The sequence below is a fragment of the Merops nubicus genome, unplaced genomic scaffold (assembly GCF_000691845.1).
Source record: "Merops nubicus isolate BGI_N331 unplaced genomic scaffold, ASM69184v1 scaffold14833, whole genome shotgun sequence".
Classification (NCBI taxonomy): Eukaryota; Metazoa; Chordata; class Aves; order Coraciiformes; family Meropidae; genus Merops; species Merops nubicus.
In genome coordinates, this window is record NW_008601071.1 from 19,306 (window position 1) to 45,900 (window position 26,595).

The window sequence follows — 26,595 nt, forward strand, 5'->3', positions numbered from 1 at the left end:
AAAACTTCATAGCACTTTACAAAAGAGTTTAGAAAATAAAAAAGGTGACTTTTAGTTGGTGCTAAAGGCAAACTCAAATCCACAGGCTACTCCAAAGCACAGTAACAGGCAATCAAATGCAAAGTGCCTCTTTCAAGTCAGAGGCATCATATAAATGCAAAGACTGTGTGCACACAAATGTTAAATTGGCTTAACAGAAATTCATTAGGATGGGGCAATTCACTTGGCTCTATTCACAGTGAAGAAAATATGATTTTATAACGGGCCAAATAATTTACAACATTATTTAATTTTCTATTTAATTTTCACTAATAGGCCTGGAAGTCTTTAATCACACTAATTTAACCATACAGCTTTTATTTAAATACATGGACTATTCATATCTTAAGACAGTACATAAGTCAATTCATAGCATCCTTTGAATATACACACTCCTAATACCAGGCATTTTATTTTAATATCTGAGGTGAAGCAGCCACTTATTGTAAAAAGCCCAAGTTAATCAGTGGCAAGCCTCACCCATAACAGTTCCATTTGTGTATGTGTGCAGTTTAGTACAAGGAAGTTAAAAAGCTATACTGGATGATCAGTTCAAGTATTTGAAAACAACCATTTCCAAGCATTTCATATTACCTATACACCGATGGATCATTTAGGTCCAGTGTTTCACTGGTGTAGTCAGAAAGTATAAAAGGAAATACTGGATATTGCATGAGATCATTGAAGGACCGGCCCGCGTGTTTGTTTAAATGAGTCAGATATTCAAAGTTAGTAATCTGTCCTGTGCACCACAAGTGGGTCAAAGCAGTAATGTTTCCATATTCCAAAAGGTTAGGCAAATTGTTAGTTAAGATGTTGTGGTACACATCATCACGGACCTAGAAGAAAATACCATAGATTTAATCAAATAATTTTAAAAGCAACAAACTACCAAGACTTAATAAGTTTCTCTCATTTTACAAATTTCCAGATACTTGCTGTAATGGAATAATGTTTAGTATTACTAAGATTCTTTAACATCTTAATACATCAGAGATGTGTTTTACAACATGTTTGTGTTTGCCTAGAAGTCTAGCTGAACAAAGTTTTTTCAAAAGGTACTAGCCAGAACCTCATTAGTCCATGCAACAGGTCTCAAACTAAGGCATGAATGTACATGCTATGAAGACACAGCAAAACACTTTAATATGTTATTATGCATCAGTACCACATTACCTTTGTATTATCAAAAGCCAAAAGTAACGTTCTGCCATTTGTTAGAAATATTTCCACAGCATTGTCTCTCAACTGCCACCAGCGCTTATGAACTTCCTTAATTTCCTCATAGGTCCAAGAAAATGATGCTGGTTCAGTTTCTCCATGAAAACTCTGCAGAATTCACAGTTGAAAAAGTTAAATAGTAGATTTTTCCAAACAAGAAACTCTTCAATGCAGCTAGTTTATAACCATACAGCGTATCATAAGGCAAACTTCAATTTTGCTGTGATGCTTCAAGACATTGTTGTGGTTTTTTTTCATACATGTTTCCCATCCTCCAGTCTCCTGAAGGCAGTGGGCAGAACATCATGTGTGCTCCTCAGCTGCTCCAGGTGCCTGTCCAACCCTAGCAATGCTGTGTTTTCACTGGCTCTTAAGCTCCAATACTAGACAGCCAACCAGCAGGCAAAGCTTTGCCATGAATCCCAGTTCTGACAGCTTTACAGAAGACAAAGCAGCAAAACAGCTGGTGACATCTTTAACCAACGGAGCTTTCTGCTTAGTGGATGTAAGAAGAGCTCCTTCAAAATAGTTTAATACTTTGAGCAGTATAAACCACATCTTGGTTATTTTTTCTAAATGTCAATTAGATATATAAACTTTAATACATCAGAGCCTTTGCATGTTAGAAGGATTAGGTCAATTCCACTTTGCTCCATAAAACAGTCTCCTCTTGTATAGGATAAAGGGGGAGCTAAAACGTCCTATAGAATGGAAAAATGGAAGAATCCGATGCTGTAGAGCGCAGCAGAATTCATACACTTGTGAGTTTCTGTACTTGCTAATGCTCCAGCTTCCAGTAAGGCAAGTTCTCTCAGGTGCAGACCAAAGCAAGATCTGCACACTTGCGCTGAACTTGGTGCAACAGACAGCAAGGTGCAGAAGCCTCCACACATCCTCCCCTCTTCATTCCCTCCTGCCCCAGGCCCACATCTTTGTTTCCTGCTGTCACCACCAATTCCACAGTCAGGAGCAGCAGAAGCACCACAGAACCCAAACTACTCAGTTTGGCTGGCCTTTGTCAGAATATTAGAGTTGGAGGTCTCTGAACATCTAAGTGGCAGTAGGCAAAAAGCTACTCATGGCCATGTTTTGGAAAAATTAAAGCTGGACAACATGCTTTAATACTTACTGAATTTTCTATTGTGTCCGAAGCATTGTCTTCAACAAAATACATGCCACATTTTCCTGCAGGAAAACAATAGTTGCAAAATGGTATATGATATTACTATTTGTATAGCACATATTGGTGTTATACAAACAGTGTCCAGGAGTTAAGAATACCAAGAACAGTACCTCGGCAAGACAGTACTTGATAGAAATAGCATATATCATTCCACATCTTTTAGCAAGTGGTCTGCAACTCTCGAATTTAACTATAGTCCAAACAGCACTCATGCAAGCAGAGGGAAGAAAGGCAAAACCAATCTATAAAGTATATAATCCATAAGAAGTCAGGCAATGGCTCAATTGCTTAAAATCATGCAAGTTTGTCTATACAGCAGGATCTTACACAAAAAAAAAAAAAAAAAGATATGAGGACTGAAAGTTCTACTTACCTAGCAACAGTTCACCAGCTGTCTCTCTAGAAGGTGCTACACTTATACATCTTCGATTAACTCTGAAATATTTCCAAGTGTATTATTGCTTAGAGATTTATTTACCTTTTGGCATATACCTACAACTAACAGCCTCAAAGGCTACAGTTGAAGAAAGACCTTTCAACACCATAACTCTAATGGTTAAATCCCAAGGAGAGAAAAAATAGAGCCTCAACTTTCTAGACTCGCACATTAGTGTATTTGTATTTATTTCTTTGCATATTCTCCAGTTATTTTAGGCAGCATTAGTGCCTATAATAGCTGGTAGATCAACACAGCTGCAGGGTTGAGTAAAACTGTAGTAGAAGCAGAGGCGAAAGCACAATTTGGTTTTGAACACTGATGGAAAGACTTTCCAGATCTAGTGGTGCTGTCTATCATAGGTACCCAAGTGACAAATAAGTAAAGAAATCCCATCAGGTCATCTTACAGAAGTCCCATCTCCATATCACACCAGATGGTATCTGCTTTTACTAGATTAAGTCATGGAGATAAGACTGTTCTAAGATACTGTTTAAAACGTGTGTTGGTAGCTTTGAAGTTTTGCTTATGAGCATAGCAAAAAGCCTACTAATTTTGACATTTGTCTCTTATCTCACTTTATTTTTAAATTAATGTTTTAGACAAAATGTGAGGAAAACCGTTTCACTGGAATGGGAGAAGGTGGGAAAGGGACATAAATGTTAACCAAACCTTACCTTATATGTTCACTTGCAGCTTTGTCCTTTACAGTAGAAGAGTGAGAAGAATGAGTTTTGTCTTCAAATAGATAAGATAATGGAGTCTTTATCACACCTATTAAGAAACCAGAGATAATAAGGCACTAGTAGTCATTACAATTCAGACACACTCCTAGAAGACTTTATAATTACCTTCCTGTTTCTGCCTGTCTGGGAGAAGGTATTTGTTTGGAATGGTTAAGTAGCACCTCTGCAAGCGGCGCCTCTCTCTGTTTGGGCCCTCTGTTGGATCCAGCTGCCAAGAAGTTGGGTAATAGACTGGGTCATACCAAAGCGCTCTGAAAAAAAGTATGTTAGAGTTTAGCAGCAGAGGTAGCATATATGCTTTCCATTCTGTTTTTCTTTAAATAGTAGAAAGGCAGATGTTTCCCAGTACACTGGGAATTCTCTGAAAAAGTATCAAAAGATTCAATTCTGTAGTTTATTTTCATGAGCTATCCCACTATTTATGAGCTGCTACTGTAAGACTGCTCTTGAAGTTACTAATTCTGATGAAAATGGAAATACTATACATCCAGTTTTGAAAACTCAGCTGCTGCAAATATGACAAACCTAATTTTGCAGTGGTAAATATACCATGATTTGGTTTCTTCTTGAGACTTAACATCTTTTGCTCTATGCAGATTAGTGAGAACGGTATCTGGATGGTAATGTGAATAACATTATCCCAAGAATGTTTCATCACTCCAGTGTAATGCAAGATATGAAAACTTCATGTCATTCTTCATTCTATTAGGCACAGCAAAATATATCTGACAAAAAAAACTGTCTAAAAGGCACAGAAATACTACTTGGCTACTCACCCCAAAAAAATGAGAATAAATCAAGTATTTTACAACACTTTAACCATTAGATGATTAGCAAAAGTAAGTAATTCTAATTTTAATTACATTTCATGTACCTCTAAGTAGAGCAAGAAGTGCACATCAGGCATTGAGTGCCTCTCTTGCTTTTTCACAAGGAGGAGAGAACAACTTACCGATCATGGGTAAGCTGCTGAACAAGTTCCTGCCAATGTCTACTGGCACTTAGCTCTGCCTTGTACATCCCTCTGATGTGCTGGATTACTTTCTTCCTTTCCATTCCTTGTGACAGAGACACAGCTTGTGTGATGTCTCCAGCTATTTTAGAGATGTCTTTAGATTTTGCATCCAGACGTTGAAAGAGACTGAAGAAAAAAAGTTGCATTTTCAAATGTCAAATAAACACACTGAAAAGGGAAGGCAAGACACCAAAACCCCTTACAACGTACAATCCATTTGGCAGTACATATCCATAGTTCTTGTTTTCAGCAGAAGAGCAACTTAACCTACATAATTTTCACAAGACTCATGAATACTACCTTCTGCTTCTTGGCCTTCAAAAAAGCTTTTACTTGTGGCCAAAGACAAGATAAGCCAATTAGAAGATCAATGGCTATATATTAGCATGCTTTGCTAATTAATGTATACTAATTGCAATAAAAATCTGAAGTAAGAACAGTAGTTTGCCACTGCTCAAATATCTTCAGTTATTGAGCATAGGAAAGTCTTATTGCTTATCTGGACAGACTTGAATAAGCTGAACTTCACAGCTGTTACAGCTGCCTACCTTGAAGCATGTTGTGTGCATCTCAGATGTGACTTCTATGGCAAAGCCTGAAATGCAAGCTAATGGGAAGAACCTCTCAAGCTACTACAAGCTACTGAAATTTACATTACACCAAGTAGCAGCAGTCTGTGTAGCTCATAAGTGTTCAAACACTATGCTGAATATAATGATATTTTATTTGTTGAAGGTAGGGTCAGCTGCAGGCACATTTGCCTTACATGTAATTGCACAGACCACAGCAACAGACAAGATGATTGGACAGATACAACAGCTGTAAAACCAAGAGTGAAATGCCAAATGTGCAAAAAATGAATCAGTATTCTCAAGTTCACACAATGCCATTACACAACTTATCAAAATCCATATACCTGCCATCACACTGTTTTTAAAATGGTAAAATAAAACCCTGAAAGCTAGCAGTGCTATTAGTGTGAAAAAACATCTATAATAATCATATTGGCAGCTTTGCAGTGGAGTCTGTGGAACAGAACATCCTCACAGTGTTCTTGCAGCCCCTTTCGGAAGCACTTACTTTTGCCGATTATTAGCCATCGTCTTCTCCCACGCAGCTTTGTTTACACCTTCTTCCATCTCATATTTCTTCTGATCCTGAATGGAAATTTTAGACATAATTCTTTTTTTCCCCCCCAGATGAACAAAATAAAGAAACAGAGGCTAAAGGATATGCCAATTTAAAAAAAAAAAGACTGAAAAAAATTATAGCTAATATCTTCACAGTATTTAAAACAATAAAGACTATTGCAGTTACTGCAGTTTTACTATATATAGACCTTTTTTTTTTTTAGGAACCACATCAATTATTTTCTCCCTGATAAAAGATACTAGTAGTTTATTATGAATTCTCACTTTTGCCTGTATTAAGCAATATGCTTAACAAAGAAGCATTAACATGTGAACTTGCTGTGAAGCGTTGAGTCCATGACAAATGTTCAGAACCCAGAGAGAATCCACGAAAAAGCATAAACCATGCACCAAGCAAACAAAACCGGTCTGCAGTAAAACTCTGACCCCATGTAACAGACAATTGTCTCACATACACTGAGTTTCTGAAGTAAAGTTTTTATTCACAAACCTCTTTCAAAGCTTTTATTAGATCTGGTTTTGGTCGTGGGCTTAGAGGAATGCATTTATAGCCACAACTTTTCAATGTATTCACAAAGTCTCCTGCTACTCTTTGTTCTTCTTTGGTCATTTCATCACTGTGATTGTGCATTAACTCATACAAATAGAGCACTAATTTAGGTCCATGCTAGAAGATGAAAACAAGGTAAGAAGAGAAAACAGATGTATAGTCATTCTCATTTCCACAGTACAACATCAAGCAGGTTTTTTTCCCCTCCAACTTTATCCCCCTTTCTTGCCAGCCTGGACAAATTTCTTCTACTAATTTTTCTGTGATTTAAAGAAAATGGCTGCTTTAATGTTTGAAGATAAACTTTGCTAAAACTAGGAAGGACACACTGAGTTTAATTCTCCACATGATAAAACTTCCCCAGAACCTTGTGACTTTTCAAAAGGCTTACAGGAAAGCTGTTTTTTTTTTGTTGGTGGTGGTGGGTTTTTTTTGGTCTGTTTGGTTTTTTTTTGCTTGTTTGTTTTGTTTTTGTTTTGGTTTTTTTTGGCATTTGCTTTTTTTTTTTATTTTTTTCCCCAAGTACTCAGCTCCTGCAGCCTTGTTTATACAAGGAAACATGTACCAGAGACTCCTAACTTTGCCTGCCAAGAATACTACACCTTGTTTGATTAGAACCAACAGATACTGAAGTTAAACAGACAGGCCATAAATGCACTCAACATGACACTCCCCCCAGGGAAGCCATTGCTAGTCTATCAGCTCTTTTACTGTGAAAGTGTTAATTTCATTGAATAATGTATATGTGATCAGAAATACATGACTGTCACAGGTTTATCCCATAAGTACTTTCTCTCCTTCATATACAGTGAGCCAAAAACTGTGGCAAGTCTTACATAGTCTATTTCAATCTTGCAGTTCCTGAAGATCTCAAACAGCAATATTCCTGACCAATTTCTGATCATACCTCTAAGAAATGCACTCAAACACAGTACAATCAAAAAACTTTTTTTCCTGACAAACCCAGAGAAGCACGGAGAAACTGTTCAGCTATTTGAGCTAATAACGCAGAATACACAATCCCACTTTAAGAATTAAAAAAGGCTAAATAGGAAAAGATAGGGTACTGCTCTGATTGAAGACTGACTTGCCTCTTAAAATCAAGTTCTTACAAGTTCCAGAAGTTGGCAATTAGAGTTCCAAGGCAAGGGCAATTCCTCATTGATCTGCTTTTTCAGGGTACCTTAACTTCTAGCATCCTCAGCCAAATTCTTCATGTTAAAACTAGTACCATCTTTTGTTTCTGCAGTACACAGGAGCTGTGATGTTTGATGTGCTACAGCATCAATGTACCCACAGACGATCATATATTACCTCTTACAAAACTACCTACCCTCAGGATAATAAGCAGAGGCACACTCTATTTTGTATGCCATAACTTCAGCATTACATTAAGTGTTGCTGAAAGCAGTCAACAACTTTAGCCACACACAATTCTAAGCAAATGTAAAATTTAAACCAAAAAATTGAATACAGGTTTTACAAACTTCTCTCAAGCACTCTTGAGCTTACTTGCAAAGTTGGGCTAAGACAGTCACGCATAATCTCTTGACTGTTTACTTCATGTACCATCTCCAAAGCCTGCTTTCTCTCTTCCAGCAGCCTTGCTGGAGACAAGTTGTGCACAAGAAGCCTCCCAAGCTGCGTACGGAATGTGTCCTTGCAGGCCAAGAGTATTCTCTTCCACTGCTGCTTCGGTGTTGTCATTCTGCTGGTGCCCTAAGGAAAGAGCAATTTTTTTCGTAAAGACTTGGCCTTTACCAAATTCTTCACATTACAAAAGAGAACACAGTTAATACAATCAAAATGGTACAGAAATCTTTGTCTTACAAGTGCCTAACTTTAGTTTATTATGAGTTAAAAGGTGTTCCACTAAAAATGAAAGCAGTGTTTGTTCATTCTATTAAAATAAACATTTTTCTCAATCCCAGTATTAGGAATGCCATCCCTAGCCAAACTGAATAGTCAGAGAGACTACAGGACTATACAACAATCTAAGAAGCGAAAATAGTGATGTAGACTGTTTAAAAACCAAAGAATTTTTGTTTGCTTATTTAAATTAATAGCCCTTCTACATTAATCAATATTTTCTGAATGGATTACCTCAAAAGATTAGAAACCAGACATTGCACTGAGGTGCTTGTGTTTACAAGGAGAAATCTGCCATCTTTAAGAAGTACTATAAGTATGGCAAGATAGTAACGGACCTAACAAGCTTAGTTTTCCAAAGCTAGAAAGAAAATAAGGTTGAGCTGCTTCTTGTAAAGATGACCTAAGAGAAATAGAGAGGCAAGAAGCAGTGAGAAAGTTAAGCTTTCCAGTAAAAACATTTCAAATTACCCAAGTGGAACCTGATGACCTTGGAAATTTTGACAAGCTAATAGAAAACTGCTAAAAGAGAAAGCTCTCAGCCCCTTGGCAGCAAGTGAAAAAAAGAGAAAGTTCCCCTCCCAACTCTAAAATATATTGAAGAAAAAATTGCTCAGAAACTCTCCATCATCCGTGGATGCACAGCAGAATCTTGTTTTATAGAGTTGTTTTTATACTTAAATCTTGAGGTTTAAGAGGCAAAACAAATTTGTGGACTACAGAGAAGTCTATTTAACCTTTGTGTACTTGTTCAAGAAGCAGAATTTTGCTAAAAGTCAAGGTAAAAATCAGAACGTGCGCATTTATTACTTCAGAACTGCAGAATAAGTGGGAAGATGAACAGAGTTTTTAATGCTACAGTTGAATTGAGAGAGGCAGTAAGAAAAGTGCTTATCAACAGAAGACTATCCATGAAAAGTTTTTAATAAAGGAACCTTATGAAATATACTTTAATGTGGACAACATCTAGTTACTTACAATGGATACTTTGATTCCTTCCACCAACATTTTGAACATTTCTTTAAGAAAAGGATTTGTTCTGCTAGGCAGTTCTTGTTGGCTTTCCTCTTCAGGAGCTTCTAGCTGGGATGCTGAAAGTCTGCTTTGACTTGTGTTTTCTGTTATACCCAGTACATCAAGGCACTCTTCAGTAGATGCTTAAAATTTAAGAAGCACATATTGATCAGCACCATCTCAAGCATGACAATCTTATGATCCTTTAGTTGGCATTAAATCAAACACTGTCTTTACTACTATACTTACCATACCTTCTCTTGCTGCTGTGGAATTTAAACTAGCCTCAAAGTCACCAAGACTTGCTAACAAATGGAGCCATTTCATAGAAACATTCAAACTGATGCATTTTGAGAGAGCTCCCTTTGACAGATTTAAATCTTCAGGTAATAATTCAGGCAGTTAACACATGAATGAACCAACGCAGAATTAAAACAATTTGTTCTGCTCATTCAGATAAAAACTGTATCCAGATTGTCAGTTATATAACAAGGAGAGAAAAATCACTGAGAGAATGTTTGATGCTTAAATCCATTAAACTAGCATCAAAGATTTTACTTTCCTCTCAAACACTTCACCACTCCAAAAGCAAGGATCCATTTCTCCTATAGCACTACATCAGCTCTGTCAAAACAAAAAAAGAAATCCTACCTAAATAAATGAGCCTGTTGACAGCTAGAACAGTCAGCCTCTGTAACCTCTGTACAAACTCAGTCTCAGTGGCTTGGACAGGATTTTCTTGGCTCATTCTCCGCTGCATCATCATGTTGAATTCTTCACTTGCTAGTGAGCGCATTTTCATCAGCAGAGCATCAGACTGAGCAAGTGAAAACTTTCGGGAGCCTTTAAGTAAAGAAGCATTAATAGCATCCTACTAAAATGCGTAACAATCACTCAGCAACTGCTTTCATCCAAAGAGTTCACATCATTTAAGGAAACAAAACATCTGAAATACAGTAATACTGAAGGGAACATAGCATCTTGTGAGTGCTTGTCTCTTTCCTCTAAAAGCTTTTCTATTTGACAATACATTCAAGAAATTATATCATGAAATTAGTCTCAATATCAGATTTACTGTGCAAGTTGCATATTTGTGTAAAGCAGATTCTTAAAAAGTTTTTTATTCCTTTTTTACTGTATAATCAGGATAAAGGATTAAAAATTAATGATACAAAAAAAATTACTGCATATTGGAAAGTAGGTGCAGTACCACCTGATACTTTTATCAGCACAAATTATGAGTCAGTTACATAAACAACCTATAAACATTTTTTAACATACCCATTGCCACTAATTTTGACAGATGTAACTTATAAAAATATTACTTAAGATTATCTTGAAAGGAACTGGTAAGCCTTGACTGTATTTGCTTCTTTCAAAAATAACTTTTTTTAAATCTTTGCTGCTTCAATAGATTCAGTAATATAAAAAAAAAAATTCACTGTTTACTAGGCTGACTGAGAAGGGACTTGAAAGGTGGCCATCTCAAGAGAAATATTCCCATAGTATGCAGGGAATAATAGTGGTGGGGTTTTTTTGGCTGGCTGGTTTTTGGTTTGTTTGGTGTTTGTTTTTTTGTTTTTTTGTTTTTTTTTTTTTTTAAAAAATCATGTTTTAAAATTGTATATTCTACAAAGACTTAAATGCAGCTTCATTTATGTAAGAGATACACAAAATCAATTTCCAGGCATAAGACTCCAAAACTTTTACAGAGTGATCCACAAGCTGTCAAATACAGAGGAAGCATTACTGCTGGAGCTAGAACTGCACAAATGCTTCCAAGCACAATCACAGTCGAATCCACGAATCTCACAGTCCCAACCATAAATTTGGAGTGCCAGGTATTTACTTCAGGATGCTTAGTAATTAGAAGTTGTGCAACAGTGCAGTCCCCACATCATAGCTGTGTTAAAGTTGCAAGCACTAACTTTGTTTTGGCATTTCCTTACTGTGAGGTTGGCTATTAAAACCACTATGAGTTACTTTAAAAAAAACACTTTTACAAAGCAACTTGTGAGCTGAAGAGAATCCCAAAAGAAGGTAATATCTGGCTTTAGACAATGCAGCGAGAGTATGGTGACTGAGGTTTCATTTTCAAACCCTATTCCCTCCTCCTAATACAAAAACCCCACAAGTTCAAGATGGGTACAGGCTATAATCCTCTAAAAATATAAATACTGATTTATAAAGCAAATCCACAGAAAAAGCAAAGCAACAGGATCACTTTGTTGAATCACTGAAATGACAGGTTGAAAGCAATACATAGAGGAGGAAGTGCAGGCAAGCATACTACACTTTTGCTACTCACCAGCAATGCCTTTGCGCTTCTGAAACATGGCACGATGTGGGGCAGATGAGGATGGGACTGAACCAGCCTGCTCCTGAGCATCCTGGTTTGCTGTAGTTTTTATTAATTCAATAGCTGCTTGAAGAACTCTTAACTGCAGAACAACTGCCATATCTAGAGAGAGGCATACAAAGGACATTTGACACTCTTCATATGTATTCAAAAATTTTTACCAAACCTTTGTAAAAAAGTAAAAGAACAGAAAATGTGTCAAAAGCTGTTAACGTCAATTCCACAGAAGTCACATAGAAAGTCTCCTCACAATTCCACAGATACAGACAGCACACAGTCTGCACGTATTGAGTTCTCATGGAAGAGCTATTGAATTTAATTCTTCTGAAACAAGCTAAATGAAACTGTATCCATTTAAATACCCTTAATGAAATTTTACAGTCACTGTTCAGATTAGCAGTACACAATTCTTTACCAGAAGGCAGGCTCCTTAGGAAAACTACTACTTTGAGAACCACTTAGAGAAAGAATATCCATCACCAGAATACTTCCCCTTCTCCCTTAGCAGGAATATGAATTTAAACAAAAACCAGTGGGGAAAGGATTTACTCCTCTAGTCCCATGACCCCAAAAATAAGCAGATAACTTACTTTGCATCCTTGCATTTTTACTATTTTGAAGATGACCCAGCAGCACAATGAGGTCTTCAATAACACGAAAATATTGAGAACCTGAGGAGCTGCAGGCATGAATTGCAACTGCTACCAGCAGCTGTTGTATATCGCATGCAAGTAACTTGTAGTCATTCAAGGGAATGCTGCAAACAAAGTTGTAGTTACCAGAAACATGACAATTCTAGTAGATTGTAACCCATAAGACCCATTACTATCCCCCTTGCTACTTCTGCCAGCCGTACCTAATATTATATAGTACTTAATTATAAAAATGTTACTGCTGAAGACTAGAAATAGTAATCAAAGAGCTCTTTGGTGTTAACCTTGGCAGATTGGACGCCTGCAAATCTTGGAGACATTCTAACGTTAAAATTATAACCTAGTTTAAATTCTAAGTTAGAGAACAGGTCTGGAGTCCCATATTGTTCAAAATCAGCCTCTCTCATTTTGTAACCATGCTGAACTAAAACTATGCTAAGGTAAAAAAGGAAATCTATTTCTTCAGGATACCAGCTAATGAAATAAATTAACAAAACCCCATCTCTCTTTCCCCCACTGTATAACTTTCCTTAAAGGTGCAGAATATTTGTAATTAATCAAGTACTTTAAGTTACTCAATCTCAAATATTAAATCACAGGCCCACAGGAGACACTCTTCCCACAATTTTGATAGTGGCTATAGATACAATAGAATGCTACCATCTCCTGGACTTCTATGTTACTGTTCAGATGAGTTTTATTAGCACCAGAGTGCACAAAGTGTGACAAACTTGCATTTTAAAACATCATTTCACTGGAAAGTTCAAGATACAGAAAGAACGTTTTATATTCCATTGTTTGAACTGATTATCTAAACATTAACTTTTGCTTACAGGTATAACTAAAGCTGAAAAACCTCAAAACCAGCATTATTTTGTACGTGCTCTGATCATTTTAATAAGTAGAACAAATGCAATACAGTACATTTTGCAGGATTTCAGGTTGTGCCTGGATTATTTTAAAGCAACTGATAGAATACTCACTTTGTTTCCAGTCCGTTGAGAGTAGCCAGCGTGTTACACAACACGTAGAGCAAACCATTATCCAGCAGAAGGTCTGCAACTTTTGAGCAGGAATTTATGATTTGCAGCAGGAGACAGAAGCAGTTATGGAGCAGAACATTATCATACAGAGAGTTCTCTATAAGACCCAGAATAGGAACGACACACCATTTCTGAAAGAGTCCAACATTCTTGACATCTTCCAGGTCAAATCTATTAACATAAACATAAGTGAGTGACATCCTTAAAATAGCAACCTGGTACATACACAACATATGCAACTGCAATACCAGTCTGTGCCAGCATTTTGGTAGTTTCCTACATTTCACTGCACTAACAATGCCTGTCTGCTAAAGGAAAAAAACAAAATAAACACTCCAAGTAGCCACAAGGAAATGAAGTACTTAAAATATATATATGAAGCTTGAGCTATCTACCAACTTTCTACAATACAGATTTTATTAAAACAGAGGCTTTGCTTAATGACTCTAGAAAAATGGCACATCTTTCCAGTAATAAGTATTACCACTGCATAGACACTATCAGGAAACCACATACAGCTTGCCATCAATATAATAATAATAAATAATAATAATAATATACTGACTGACAGGTGGTTTTATATCCTATATCCATTACTGCTGAAGTTGCATTAAGTTTGGCAAATTGTCTTACTGGATTGCAGAATTCAGGACAGATCCTCAGACCTTGTATTACTTGTGGATTAAGAAAGTATATTACTATTCTAAAGTTTATCAGCCCATCACATGATTATAATACACAATCCAAAAAGCCTAAGATGTTACAATTACCCTTCCAGCCCCATGATCCTGAAGAAACAACAGGTCTTAGAGCTACTTAATCAGCCAGGTTTAAGTCTTGCAGTTAAACAGGAATATTTTTTAAGGGTTGTGAAAATCAGGCCAACAGAAGTAATTTGGCTACAAATTCTGCAGAGGCAGCAACTGAGAAGGAGCTTTTTTGGCAAGATTTTTGCACTACTGACTATAGTTAGATACACGTTTTCCCTGCATAATCATTAAGTAGCCAGACTAATTCTAAAAAAATATCATTTACTTAGATAACTGCTTACAGATAATCTCCCTTCCTGTTAATATGAGGTGGTTCTGGTTCAAGGAAACTGTGTATTAGGGATTTTCCTTAAAGGAAATAGGGATTTAAACTCACAACCAAGCCAAGGAAGCAGCTGAGACATCAAGCTTTTTCCTTAATCACCTACCAAAATCCAGTACCAGAAGTTTAGTGACTATGAAAGACTTCTAAGGATATAAATCAGTTTCATGTAAGATCAGAAAGGACCTAGTAAGAGTTAAAATGATTACAGGACATTTGAAGTGCAAAGGCCTCCGAGGCCCTTAGAAGGGCTGAGCATTTAGAAGATCCCATCTGCATGGATCCTAAAGCATGGGATTCAAGGATGAAGTTGCTTACAAACCACTCAAGGGGCATACAATGGTCATAAGTTTAATACATTTAAAGGTTAAAGCTACAAGGAAAATGTCGCAAAATAGTTTAAGGAACTCTTTGGGTTTTTTATGAATGGTGAGTACAAGGAAGAGAATAGAAATTAGAAACCTCTCACATCCCTGCCTCTAGCAAAGTGCACTGCTTGTACTTCAAATATTGTTACAGGACACAAAACCAAAGCATTACTTACTCTTCATCCAAGCCAACAGAGCGGCCAAAGAGCATTTCCAAAAAGCACTCTACAACTTCCTGAGTGCCCTGGTGAAGGTACAGCTGGTTGGCTAGCAAGGAGAAGCCACGATTCTTTAAGAATTTCTCCTTCTGCTCTCTCCTTGCTCTGTTGAAGTATGCATCCAACAGCTAAAATAAATGCATAATCACAGTGTAAGATTCAAACATTTAACATGACTCCCTTGAAAGTTAAATTCTTATCTGAGATTTGAACAGTTTGAAAATTTTTTAATTTTCTATTAAAAATATTGAATGCCTTATTGCAACTGCAATCTACACTGTCCTTGTTACAACCAGCAGCTGACTTTATCCTTGTAATCTGAAGACACTTAAAAGTTTTTATGCAGTTTTGAAGAAGATGAAATTGCACACAACAGAATACATAACAGAATGCATACATAAAAACATTCAAATTTTTTTATATTTGTTAAATCCTGCACTTTAGTGTGTATGCAAGTGCATGCACAATTTTTGGGTAGTTTTGTTATTGAAGCCATATCATTTTATTCTTCTTCATATTAAAATACAAATCTACACAAAGTTTTCTTCTACATAAAGTTATCATCCAGGAACATTTTCCTTGTCGATACTACAAAAGTGTCAGAAAACATCTTGAAGTCTCAAGTCCACGTTCAGGACAAACTGTCTGAACAGTGAATAACTGTTCAGAATAACAGAAAGTCAACTGTGTTAGAAGTCAAAACTTCACTTGCACACTAATATAGTGCACCACATGTTTAATGTTGAAGAGATGGTCACCAACTTGGCTGGCTGTCATGTGCTCCTAAGGCCTCTGGCTTAGATCATAGACTATCTATTGAAAGATTATACATTTGTGTTGTGTTTGGTTGGTGGTTTGTTTGTTTTGTTTTTTTTTGTTTTTTTTTTTAATCTGTGGGAATGGAAACGTCTTAAAACTCAGAAGTAAATCTAGAAAACTGAAGGCGAAATAAAAAATATTTTTAAAAATTCATGTTTCCAACATGTTAATGATGCTAGTTCACAACCCTTTAGCCAAAAACGTTTTCTATAGGCCTACTTTAATGACTCCTTGTTGTATGAGAGGAGATGGGTGGTTCACAAGAACTATAAGATAATCAGGTTGGATAAGTTTGTCCATCACATCTTCTAGCATGATATCTGGTAGGATTAGGAGAACTCCACGCAACAGGTCATACAATCCACAACAGATAAGCACAAGACAGTCTTCTGTACATCTGAAAATAGGAATGTTTTACCACAGTTTATAATTTACAACAGGAAACAGTAAAAAAAAAAGCATATTGTTAGCTACTCTTACAGAGTGGGAAGAAGAGCAAAGCTGGCAAAGATTTTTCCAACACTCCTACTACTACTCTAGCACTTTTGGATGTTAGAGAGCAAAAAGGATAAACTGACCAGAACTAGATGCCTGAAAACATAACAAGTTCCCACTCCTACCCATAGACAGCAAAATTCCCAATTTTTAGTTTGCATATGTGAATAATGCAAAAAGTGAAACAATGCAACCTATATACTAAAAGCTTAATAAATTGGTTTATGACAGTCATTGAAAAGATTCCATTAATTTTCAAGCTTCCCATTTTTGTCAAATAGTAATGAAGATCAAGAACTATAAAATTGAGGCTCGTATACTGAGCTACTGCTGATTATCTGCTTACCTGTCGTCAGGGCTTTCAGATGGTTTTTGGGTATTCTCATTAGCTGAAGAAAAAGCAAGACTCTCCCAGTCTTCAGGAAGTATACTCTTGTCAGCAAAGCTTGGCCAGCGAGCAATGGCTGACGATCCTCCATGAACAGAAAATGCCAGGCCTAATCCTGCAAAATTACTCTGAGTCTTCTGAAACAAAGGCAATCCTTTCAGGTTGTCTGGGCGGCGCAGCAACGGCTCCGCTGCAGCAGCACCGCCACCTTCATTACATTTCAGGTCTGCTTCTGCTTCTTTACTCTCAAATGCATTTCCAGATACCTCTTCTTCTTTGGCAATATCTTCAAACGTTTCAACAGATGTTAACTCGGAGTCACAGACGGTTTTTGCAGACTCACAACTGCTAAGGAAGGTCTCTTCCTGTACTCTCTTTATGGTTTCAGAACTTCCTACAAAAGCAATTCTACCCTGGAGATCAATGTAGTCATGCTTGCCAATAATCTGCAGGTCATCAATGCTCATTCCCATTCTTTCAGTTAGTCTTTTTCGATGAACTTGAGGTGAGGAAGTGGGAGATGCTGGTAAGCTTTTGCAAAGCCTCTTAGGTGCCTGAGAGCTTATTGTCTGCTGTAAGCTAGCCTTGGAAGCATCCCCTAGAGAAATAAGGACAACTTTAGCATTCCTTTCACATTAGAAACAAGCTTTTTTCCCCCTCAATGTTACACCCCACATACATTTAACACAGTGATGACCCAAGCTAATGTTATGTGGTAAAACTGATTCAACACATGACATAGCTCAGATTTGGCCAGTCACATAGAAATAGTAAACTTATGCAGCCATACATTTAGCAAATTGCCAATCTGAAAGAGACAAAATGCAAAATTTCTGCATCAATATATTGGAGTTTCTGGATTTACTTTATGATCCTCTCATCTAACCCTCAACACGAGTTTGTTCACAATCATAGAATTGCTAAGGGTGGAAGGCATCTCTGGGGATTGTCTAGCCCAACCTCCTTGCTCAAAGCAGACTCAAATAGATCAGGCTGCTCTACTTGTGTCAAATCTACCAACATGTTTCAGTGGACACTGAAATAGTATTCACCAGCCCTTTTGCACTAAGGCTTTACATGTAGTTCAGATTTATAACAAGTCACTGCATATTTAACAGGGCTTCCTTTTATGCGCATGTTTTGACCTGAAACAGTTAAATATTCAAAGCACATTACACATGTCTTTCATAAAATATATTTTTAAGAGAGAAAGCAGTTTGTGTATCAGACTGCTAAAAGCAGCTTTCTGTTAGTCTAGGAAAAGGAGACTTTGCTCTTTCAGAAGTATTTTGAAAACTTTGCACTGCTTGGTACTAATGCAATGATGATACATCAGGAATTTTTTTTTAATGAGGTATGTATAAACTAAAGATATAAATATATACACATGGATGTGCAAACATAGGCAGACCAAGCTGGCCTTCAGACAACAGGAAGGATCTACACAGCTGCAAAAACCTCACAGTCAAGCTTGCACACACATTAGCAGGCAGTGTGACAAAATCCAAACCCACATGCCAGCAGCAAATTATTTAATGCGTATAACACTTCAAATATTGTAACTATATTTATAAATTCAAGTGTATAACCACAATACTCAAACACCTATTTTCACAAAAATTTATGTTGTTTATCTGGCAAATATGAATAATCTTTATTTGAGAACAATTTTGTACTATGCATACAGAAAAGTACTCAGTTTAGATGATTTCATATGCAATCCATATGTGAGAATGACTAATTCCATACACAGTTTAGTACTGCCATCTGCTCTTCATATTATTGCTCTTAGTAACAGGCACTGAAGTAACACTGTTTCAACTGAAGTAGTGCGTGAAGACTCAGTCTGCTTTTCCTAAGCAGAGTAACAACAAGAAATCAATTGTAAAAGCTATTATTACATCTGTGATACAAAGAATACAGCTAAGTCATGATCTGAAATATGTAGCAGCTAAATTACAGATCAGAGTAATTTGTTTCCACATCTATTTTGTTTATATTGGTAAACATGCTTAGGTTATGCATTTTTGTTTCAAATTTATTCATTATCAATGAGCTTACATAAAGGCTTAAGAATATACGCTTCAGCTTTTGTCCTACATTTCTATAAACTACTCAGTTTTAATTTATATAACCAAGGTATGCAAGTTGTTCTTTATAAGATATGTTTTCCCATCCCCTATCACGTAAGGAACAGATATATACCTACAGTATAACTAAATGGCAATACTTGAATACTATATTTAGATGGATGCTAATAATCATGCACCGATGAAGAAAACTATCAGCTTAATGCTTTTTGCACAGACTGAGCCATAAACAGCTATCCTATTTCAAGTATTGCCTGGTTGAAGCATTCTCATATGTCTCTAGCAGGTCTATTTAACAAATTAAATAGTTTAGCTCTCTGGACCACTTCATTGCTTTAGCCATCAACGTGGCAATTTGTCTCAACTTGAGAATGAAGAGCAGTTCAGGCAGCACATTCAATTCCGTCCTTCTTACTCTGCTGTTCAGGGATCAAGCTCCAAGGGGCAGGGAGAGCTTTTTAAGCAATATCTGTGAGAAAGTAACACCTTAAGGCACTCTAGTCATCTGCCAAAGGACTGTGTCTTCATGTCCCTGTTTTTGCAGCATTGTTTTACCTCCCAGTGGTAAAGCTGTAAATCCAGTTGGAGTTGTAATCACAAATGCAGAACTGTCTACTGACTTCCCACCACTGCTGGAATTTCTCAGGTACCTAAGTGATTCAACTTTCTCCTGAAAAATTTTGCCATCTAGAAAGAACAGATAGGAGGAAAAGTTACATAAAAGCTTTTTAAGTTTGCATTCTTGATATATTTTAGACTCACAGTGGCCACATTACATTTCAAGTTGATCACTGGAGGCTAACGAGAAGTGCTCGATTCATAAGCATCTGAGAAAAAGTACTTGGGAACAATTTTTTGGTTTAGTGCTAGATCTTTAGCACTTACTTCACAACACTGAAAATACTATGATGTTCTAAAGCAATTATATTTAAAGATGGTCCTTATGGGTCTACAAGTGGTAATAACTGACTTTTTGCCATGTCAAAAACAGGTAAATGTTCTCAAATAGGTTCACCTAATAAGGCTATAAGTATCAAAAAGTGCATTCTTCTCTCACTCAGAATTTTACATCTACTAGTATTAGAGGACAGACAAAAACAAGTGTACTGCCTTCAAAATGGATTACTTAAACTGGAGGTACAGGGGCATCTGCAAAGGAGAAAACATTTCAAACTTGGATGATGCTTTGCATGTTTACATAAGTTATGGCTAAAGTTGTACAATGCTAATATTAAAACACGAACAATATACCTATCAGTTTCTCATTTTCTAAAAGAGTAAGAATTTTTAAAGCTCCTATCACTCATTTTGCCAAAGTCATCTAGTACAGATATATTAAGGGCAGTTGTTGTCCTGGATCTGCACCCCTTAAAGGCCACAGGTACAGTCAGTAATTTGTACACAAGGCACTGATGGTGCCTGCCAGTGGCATCTTGCAGCACTGAAAGTGCTTCTCAGGCCTTTTTTCCTAGGAGTTCAGTAACAAGAAAGCAGAGATGGAGACAGGACCAGATACCTATACATTTCTTCAGAAATATGTGTAAGTTAGACTTTTTTCTCTAGTCTTTGCTTACAGGCAAGTGTGTCCATACAGGCAGCTAACATTACACATCTCATTTAGTGGCATCTAACTTTAAGGACAGCTAAAGATACAACCACCACAGATTATCTATGGCTATCAACAGAAGAAAACTCTCCAAGTAAGCCAAGCAAACAGAGTCTAACTACAATATCTCTCAATACCATAAACTACTTTTACTTTACTAAGTACTCAATAGTTCAATATTTTTATATGTAGTTATTGCAATATAAGTATCAAAGAACATATTCATAGAACAGCAATTTGTAAGAGTAAAAGAGGTTTTTTTAGATATTAATTTTGACTAGATTTTTTTATGTTCTTATTTCTAGTTAAATGTGACATATCTACCTATGTGCAGGGAAAAGTAGAAGTTGGTAGGATTGTGACAAACATATGTATTAGTGGGAGGGTGAACTGCTAAGAGGAAATTGAAAACCAGTGTCAGCAATTCCAGGTCTGGGGGAGATCCGAGTACTTCTTCAATTATTTTCACAAATGACCTGCAAACCTCCTGCGGCAGGGATGCAACGTGCCCTTCTTTATGCTCCTAGAAAGGAGAAACAGTACAACCGTAAGTTTAGTATTTTTAATTTGACAGAAATTGTCTTTTTTTAAAAAAATAAGTAATTGTCTTGCTGCAGAAAAACAGATATGGAAAAAAACATTAAGTAACAAAGCCTTTATTCTTTAATTTGAGAGGTGTTATTGTATCTACTCAATGTTACCCAAGTTCAGCACACCTAAAATTCAGGCACAAAGAAATATTGCAGATACTGCAGATGTTATGCAAGTTTATTTTTAGAAAATGAACATCATCTGCATATTATAATATTCTGACTTGAAATACTGAAGCCTTAGGATATGAATCACCACTGAAATTGTACAGTACTGTTATTGTACTGCATGTTTGTAGAGAAATTAAAAATAGTTGCTGATACAAACATTTAGAAAAATATTAAGAACTCTCTGAAGAGTGCCACACTGTTCTGTATTTCCACCTAACCATTTTTATAAACATACTTATCTGAAACATCATTGATAATTATATTTGTAATTTCTGTTTGATCAAGTGTTCTATATAGTTGGAGAACAATTACTTGGGAAAAAAATCTATTAACTGAACCATGATTTTTTAGAACAGGACTTTAAGAAACTTTTAAGAAACCTCACTATTGTGAGCACAGTAGTTACCTTGTTTCTAGCTTGTCTAAATTTAATCTCTTTTTGGTACCCAAGCACCTTAACTGACACTGCTGTATGAAAAGACTAATTGAAGTTAATTTATGTGAGGCTTTCAAAAAGAATGGATTATATAGCTTGATCTTCCAAAATTGCCAAATCGTTATTGGCCAATTTGTGTAGTTGTTTTAACTAAGAAATTACAAACAGAAACTAAGAAAATGTTTAAAAACATCCCCACATTTAAAAAAAACTGAGATGGAAAGACAATAAATGCATTTCATGTGTTAGAGAAACTCAAAATAGAAAGGAATGTAAGACAGAAAATACAATGTAGAAGAAAGGGATTATAATACATATTTTCACAAACATACGTACTACAAGCAAGTAACCATTTCAAAATCATGTTCCTAAGAAGTGTCTATCAAGGGGTTGAAGCACTTCCCCAAAGTCCTTTTTCAAAGAGCAATCTCCATGCCATGGAGGAAGCTACTACTGGATTGAAATTTTGAGAGAAGTGCTCAGACTGAGTACCCCAGGCTGGTTGCCCTGTTAGCTCTGGTGAGATACAGGACAGATGGTTTCTGCTACTTGCACAACATCTATTTTTCTCAGCACTGGAGACCTGAAATAGTGAGAGACATCTCAGGTCTTTATAAAAGAGTCACAGTTCATTTCAGCTCCTACTCATGTACGGACTGTGCAAGCAACCTCAAGCTTGTTTTTTCAAGTAGTACCAGATGGTTAAAATCTCCTGCCCCTTCTGTCCAGCTGTAAACAGAGCACCCAGTAAGGGACTATCAGTTCACAGCAATGCCTGCTGAGGAAGATGAAAGGGCTCTGAAACAGAACAGCTTCTACTGAAATAGTTTTTTCTATAGCATTTAGTCTGCTCCCCAACTCCAAGTAAAACTGAGTATTTGTGAAGCACAAAGTAGGATTTCAGAGTGAAAGTACCTGCAGAACCTGACAAGTTAATAGGAAGTGATGTACCACTTGAGCTTTCAATAGCTGTTTAATGTTAAACATCTGTTGGTGATGGTTAGCTCTGATAAGGATTTCTAGAGCTGCTAGCAGAGTTTCCCAAACACCTTGCTGAAAAACAAAGCAAAACAGGAACATGGCTTCAAAAAATTTTTCCAACTCTACACACTGCAAATGAAAAGAACCAAACCATTTAGGAACAGAAGTCTAGTTAGAGTTGCACTTAAGAAAAACATTAAATTACTGCAAATGGTCAGGTCAGAACTAGAATCCATCAGAAAAGTTACACAAAACTAAGCATATCTTAATGATTAAGCTACAAAAAAAATTACTTGTCTCAAACTAGTTTTGTATACTCTTTGCTATATTAAGACTGAACAGTTATTTTCAACAGTTGAACTCCAGAGAGAAGCAGGTCAGGTCTTCCTCAGTTTCTGTAAAAAAAATAATCCATTCAGCATTTATACAATTCCATACACTGAGGCCAACCTCTATTATTGATAATAGGAGCCTGATGCTACTCCCAGCTATTCAAAGAAAAATAATGGTCATAAATCTTAGAAAATTTTAGGAATTACTGACATCTAACTAGAGTAATTAATTTCAGGCCTCATAATACTCCACTTTTTTTTTCTAAATATTGACTTTTAGACTTAAACTTTTCAAAAATCAAAGTAGTTACCTTTGCCTTAGACCATATCTTCCAGTCAAGCAGCAGCTTTTCTAACAATTGAACATCTTGGATAACTGCAGTAGAATCTGTGTCAAGCATGAACTGCCCATTTTCATTGATATAGAGAATCTCATCACTGCAGCATCCTTCAAGAAGGGTCTTAAAGAGGGGGAAAATTTTTTGGAATGTCATATGCACAAAGCAGTACAGTTGTCCCACTCAATTTATTAAAATATATTTAAAGAAACAAACTCTTGATAGAAGACATGTATCTTACTTGTTCAACTTTGAAAATAGTTACTGAGTTTAGTAACACCACTGGAACCATTTAAGACACTTAATTCTTTTAACACCCCTCAAATATTTTTATTAATTGTTTAGAAGTTTAAGCTTACTTGAATATCTCTGCTCTCAGACTAAAGAGGTAGCTTCTCCCTCCTCCCCACCCCCAAGTACCCCTGAAACTGGGGTCTTTCAACACTTGCTTTTTCTCACTTTACTTATCACGAGCTTCTAGTTCAAGGCAAAACACCTAGACCAAACTTGTTCCAAATCACTGTTCTGCGTTTGTGAAGATAGTTTCAAATGTAGAATTAAGATGACGGACAAGTTTCTAAATTTGTGCAAACTTCGAACAAAACATCAAGTTTGAAGAGCACTACCTTCAGCATGCAAAATCCAACAATGCATTTTGGTTTGACCAGCACTCGACGAATCATAGAATAACCATTACAATTGTCCATCTCTTGTATTCTCTGCTGATTGTATTTTGTTAAAGATAGTATAAGTTGTAGTGCTAAAGCTTGAGTCTCTTCACAGCTGCTGATCTCTACAACCTGAAGAAAAGACAAATTTAATAGAAGAGTTAAATATGAAACATTTAGAAAAAAAATGCCTTAAAAATGCTTTGTCCTAGTCTGAAATCATAAAATCTTTAAAACAGATTTAATCCAGAAGTTGAGGTTATGTACATAACCTTCATTTTTGCCTATGTGCAACATTCAGGTATTATATCTAAAGTAGTAATTCCTACTGTGAAAATAAAAGTTCTATTACAAGAAACTCTTAAAAAAAAAAAAAAGTGTTCCAAATAAAATTTAAACAGAAGGCACCAATTTATTCTTGCTAAACTACATAGTCACAAGTGCATAAAATACATACATGGTCAAACAGGTATCAAACATTAAAGTTTTATTATCTATAAAGAGACAAATGATTCGATAGATGGAGACCATGGACCATTCTTCACTCTTTCTTTGCTTCCTATAATTCTTGAATCCCAAGAATTTAAGAAAAATGTGCAAGAAGGAAATCTCACATGAATGGAATTTCAGTTCCTATAGGTTTCCTCACTGTGTACCTGTTAATTCTGCTGCATTTAGTTATAGACATGGACACCTTTATTTTCTGACAGCTGATCTATTGTTTGCTTGCTTTACTGATGCAAATGATGTCTACAGCAGGATCTGTAGCATGACTTTACACAGTACAGTAACACAAATAAGGATTTTTCTTATCAGCTTCTACTATCAATGTTGAAATTAGAGCAAGCAGTCTTCACAACCAGAAGTCTCAACACCTGACTGCCTCTAGTCTAACAGGCAATGGGTTACTCTCCACACACCTTTCAGAAAAATATCATTGCCGATGGCATACAAAAAAACCAAATCTTAGGCCTACCTTAGTACCTCAAATTACCTGTAGTACTTCAGACACCTAGCACAAAATATTAGTTTCTCCATGTGAAGGTCACAATTAAGTAGTAACTAAATTAAGGCTCATAGTCTTAGTATTTTTGAAATTACAATTTTTCTTAGACAGGATAAGCCTTTGAACATGGCCAAACAGTCTGCCCAAGAAAACCTCTCACTATTTATTAGATAAACTTAAAACTCTGCACACTATTTAGTTTTTCACTTATTCATAGTTGCATTGTAAATACCCCGTCCTTAAAGTGTTAGAGACAAGCCATGAATTTAAATGTCTTTAAAAATGAGACCAAAAATACAATCAGTTCTACACACTTAAAAATAATCTCTTTTGACATCTAGAACCTCTATCTCTAGCTCAGAATATAACACCACATCAATCATACATACTAGCAATATTATAAAAATCATTACATAATGGAATTATAATTCTAAGTTTCCAGTTTAAGACAACTTGCATAATGAATTCTGTGTTATACCACAGGTATTTTCCACTAGAGCAAGGCAGCTAGAATATGTGATCTGCTACCTGAGATACAAGAAAAATTTTATATGGGAGAACACATACATGCACCCCCCTCCTCCAGCACCCTTACCCTAGCAAAGAGGAAAATGAATGCACCGGTTCCTCCAATTTCATGTAGTATACCCTGAAGGGTTTTATATTCAATAGGCTGAAGCATTTTCAGGTGATGAGCATCCAATACATTGCTCTGAACTTCTTTTGAACTGAAAGGTCTCTGAGAAGATACAGTTTTCACTTGACCTTTCAGTCTAATGACAGGTTCATATATGGTGTACTGACCAGGGCAGCATGTGGTATAAACTACAGCAAGACTCTCCTGAAACAAGAGAAGTTCGTAAGTTTTTCAAGAAAGTTTAATAAAAAAATCCCCAAAATACAAAAAGCCACACACAAAAGCCACCTATAACAAGTAGCAGTGGCTTTGGCAGTTCATTTCTAACCATTAGAATACTCTTAAGTTTCACATGGATGCACTGACTAAAATCCAGCAGAGTTCCTAAATTTCAGCAAGTGTTTACAACAGTTACACCACAGAAAGTTAAGAAAGCACTCAAAAATTCCAAGGATCCCCCCCTTATCACCTGAAGATGAATTAAAACTATTTTGCATAAAACCAAAGTTACTGACAAATTTTAACGAAAATGAGCATACAGAGTTATTGGGCAAATTGTTTCCCCTTCTAAAGAGGCAAGTCCAAAACAGAAAGTTATCTGCTATGTTTTCAAAATTTCTCCTGTTTTTTATTTTAAGTCTATCCTTTAATCAGCTTCGCCATAAGAGGATCTCAAAAGAAGTTTCATTACTGATGAAGAGACCAAAATCAAAGCTCCTATGAAAAGTAACACACTCATTTTCACATAAAAATGTAAAATTATCACATCTCAAAAGTTACTTAAAACAGATAAACAATTACATTTAAGGCTACACAAAAGTGCAGAGACTAATTCATCACCTGAGCACATAGTTCTCTCTGGTTACTTAGCGTTTTGTAAGGCAAAATAAGCTTAAAAGTTGTGTGACAGATTTGTTAGGCTTTTTATTTATTCCTTTCTTTCATTCTTTCTTAAACTATTCAAAATTTAGTACCATTGCTTACATGGTTCACATCCAGACAGAATGACCCTTTGCCTACAGCTACAGAGCTACCGTAGAACAAGATCAGAAACAACCCTCTACTGAAAACAATTCATACA

The 26,595-nt window shown here is 36.2% G+C and overlaps 1 protein-coding gene across 1 annotated transcript in view; it reads right to left on the bottom strand.

Moving 5' to 3' along the window:
• LYST (lysosomal trafficking regulator) overlaps positions 1 to 26,595 on the bottom strand; it is a 66,669-nt gene that overhangs the window by 15,244 nt on the left and 24,830 nt on the right. The window contains exons 15-38 of the mRNA XM_008937891.1: positions 25,473 to 25,718; positions 23,830 to 24,003; positions 23,177 to 23,326; positions 22,468 to 22,605; positions 20,680 to 20,878; positions 19,305 to 19,436; positions 16,618 to 17,257; positions 15,996 to 16,173; positions 14,916 to 15,085; positions 13,220 to 13,450; positions 12,174 to 12,340; positions 11,533 to 11,685; positions 9,876 to 10,067; positions 9,189 to 9,367; positions 7,854 to 8,060; positions 6,282 to 6,458; positions 5,721 to 5,797; positions 4,578 to 4,766; positions 3,731 to 3,876; positions 3,557 to 3,653; positions 2,817 to 2,878; positions 2,390 to 2,445; positions 1,216 to 1,368; positions 634 to 878 (exon numbers count right to left, since the gene is read on the bottom strand). Coding sequence (XP_008936139.1) covers positions 634 to 878; positions 1,216 to 1,368; positions 2,390 to 2,445; positions 2,817 to 2,878; positions 3,557 to 3,653; positions 3,731 to 3,876; positions 4,578 to 4,766; positions 5,721 to 5,797; positions 6,282 to 6,458; positions 7,854 to 8,060; positions 9,189 to 9,367; positions 9,876 to 10,067; positions 11,533 to 11,685; positions 12,174 to 12,340; positions 13,220 to 13,450; positions 14,916 to 15,085; positions 15,996 to 16,173; positions 16,618 to 17,257; positions 19,305 to 19,436; positions 20,680 to 20,878; positions 22,468 to 22,605; positions 23,177 to 23,326; positions 23,830 to 24,003; positions 25,473 to 25,718 — 4,358 coding nt within the window. The remainder of the gene's footprint in view (positions 1 to 633; positions 879 to 1,215; positions 1,369 to 2,389; positions 2,446 to 2,816; positions 2,879 to 3,556; positions 3,654 to 3,730; positions 3,877 to 4,577; positions 4,767 to 5,720; positions 5,798 to 6,281; positions 6,459 to 7,853; positions 8,061 to 9,188; positions 9,368 to 9,875; positions 10,068 to 11,532; positions 11,686 to 12,173; positions 12,341 to 13,219; positions 13,451 to 14,915; positions 15,086 to 15,995; positions 16,174 to 16,617; positions 17,258 to 19,304; positions 19,437 to 20,679; positions 20,879 to 22,467; positions 22,606 to 23,176; positions 23,327 to 23,829; positions 24,004 to 25,472; positions 25,719 to 26,595) is intronic.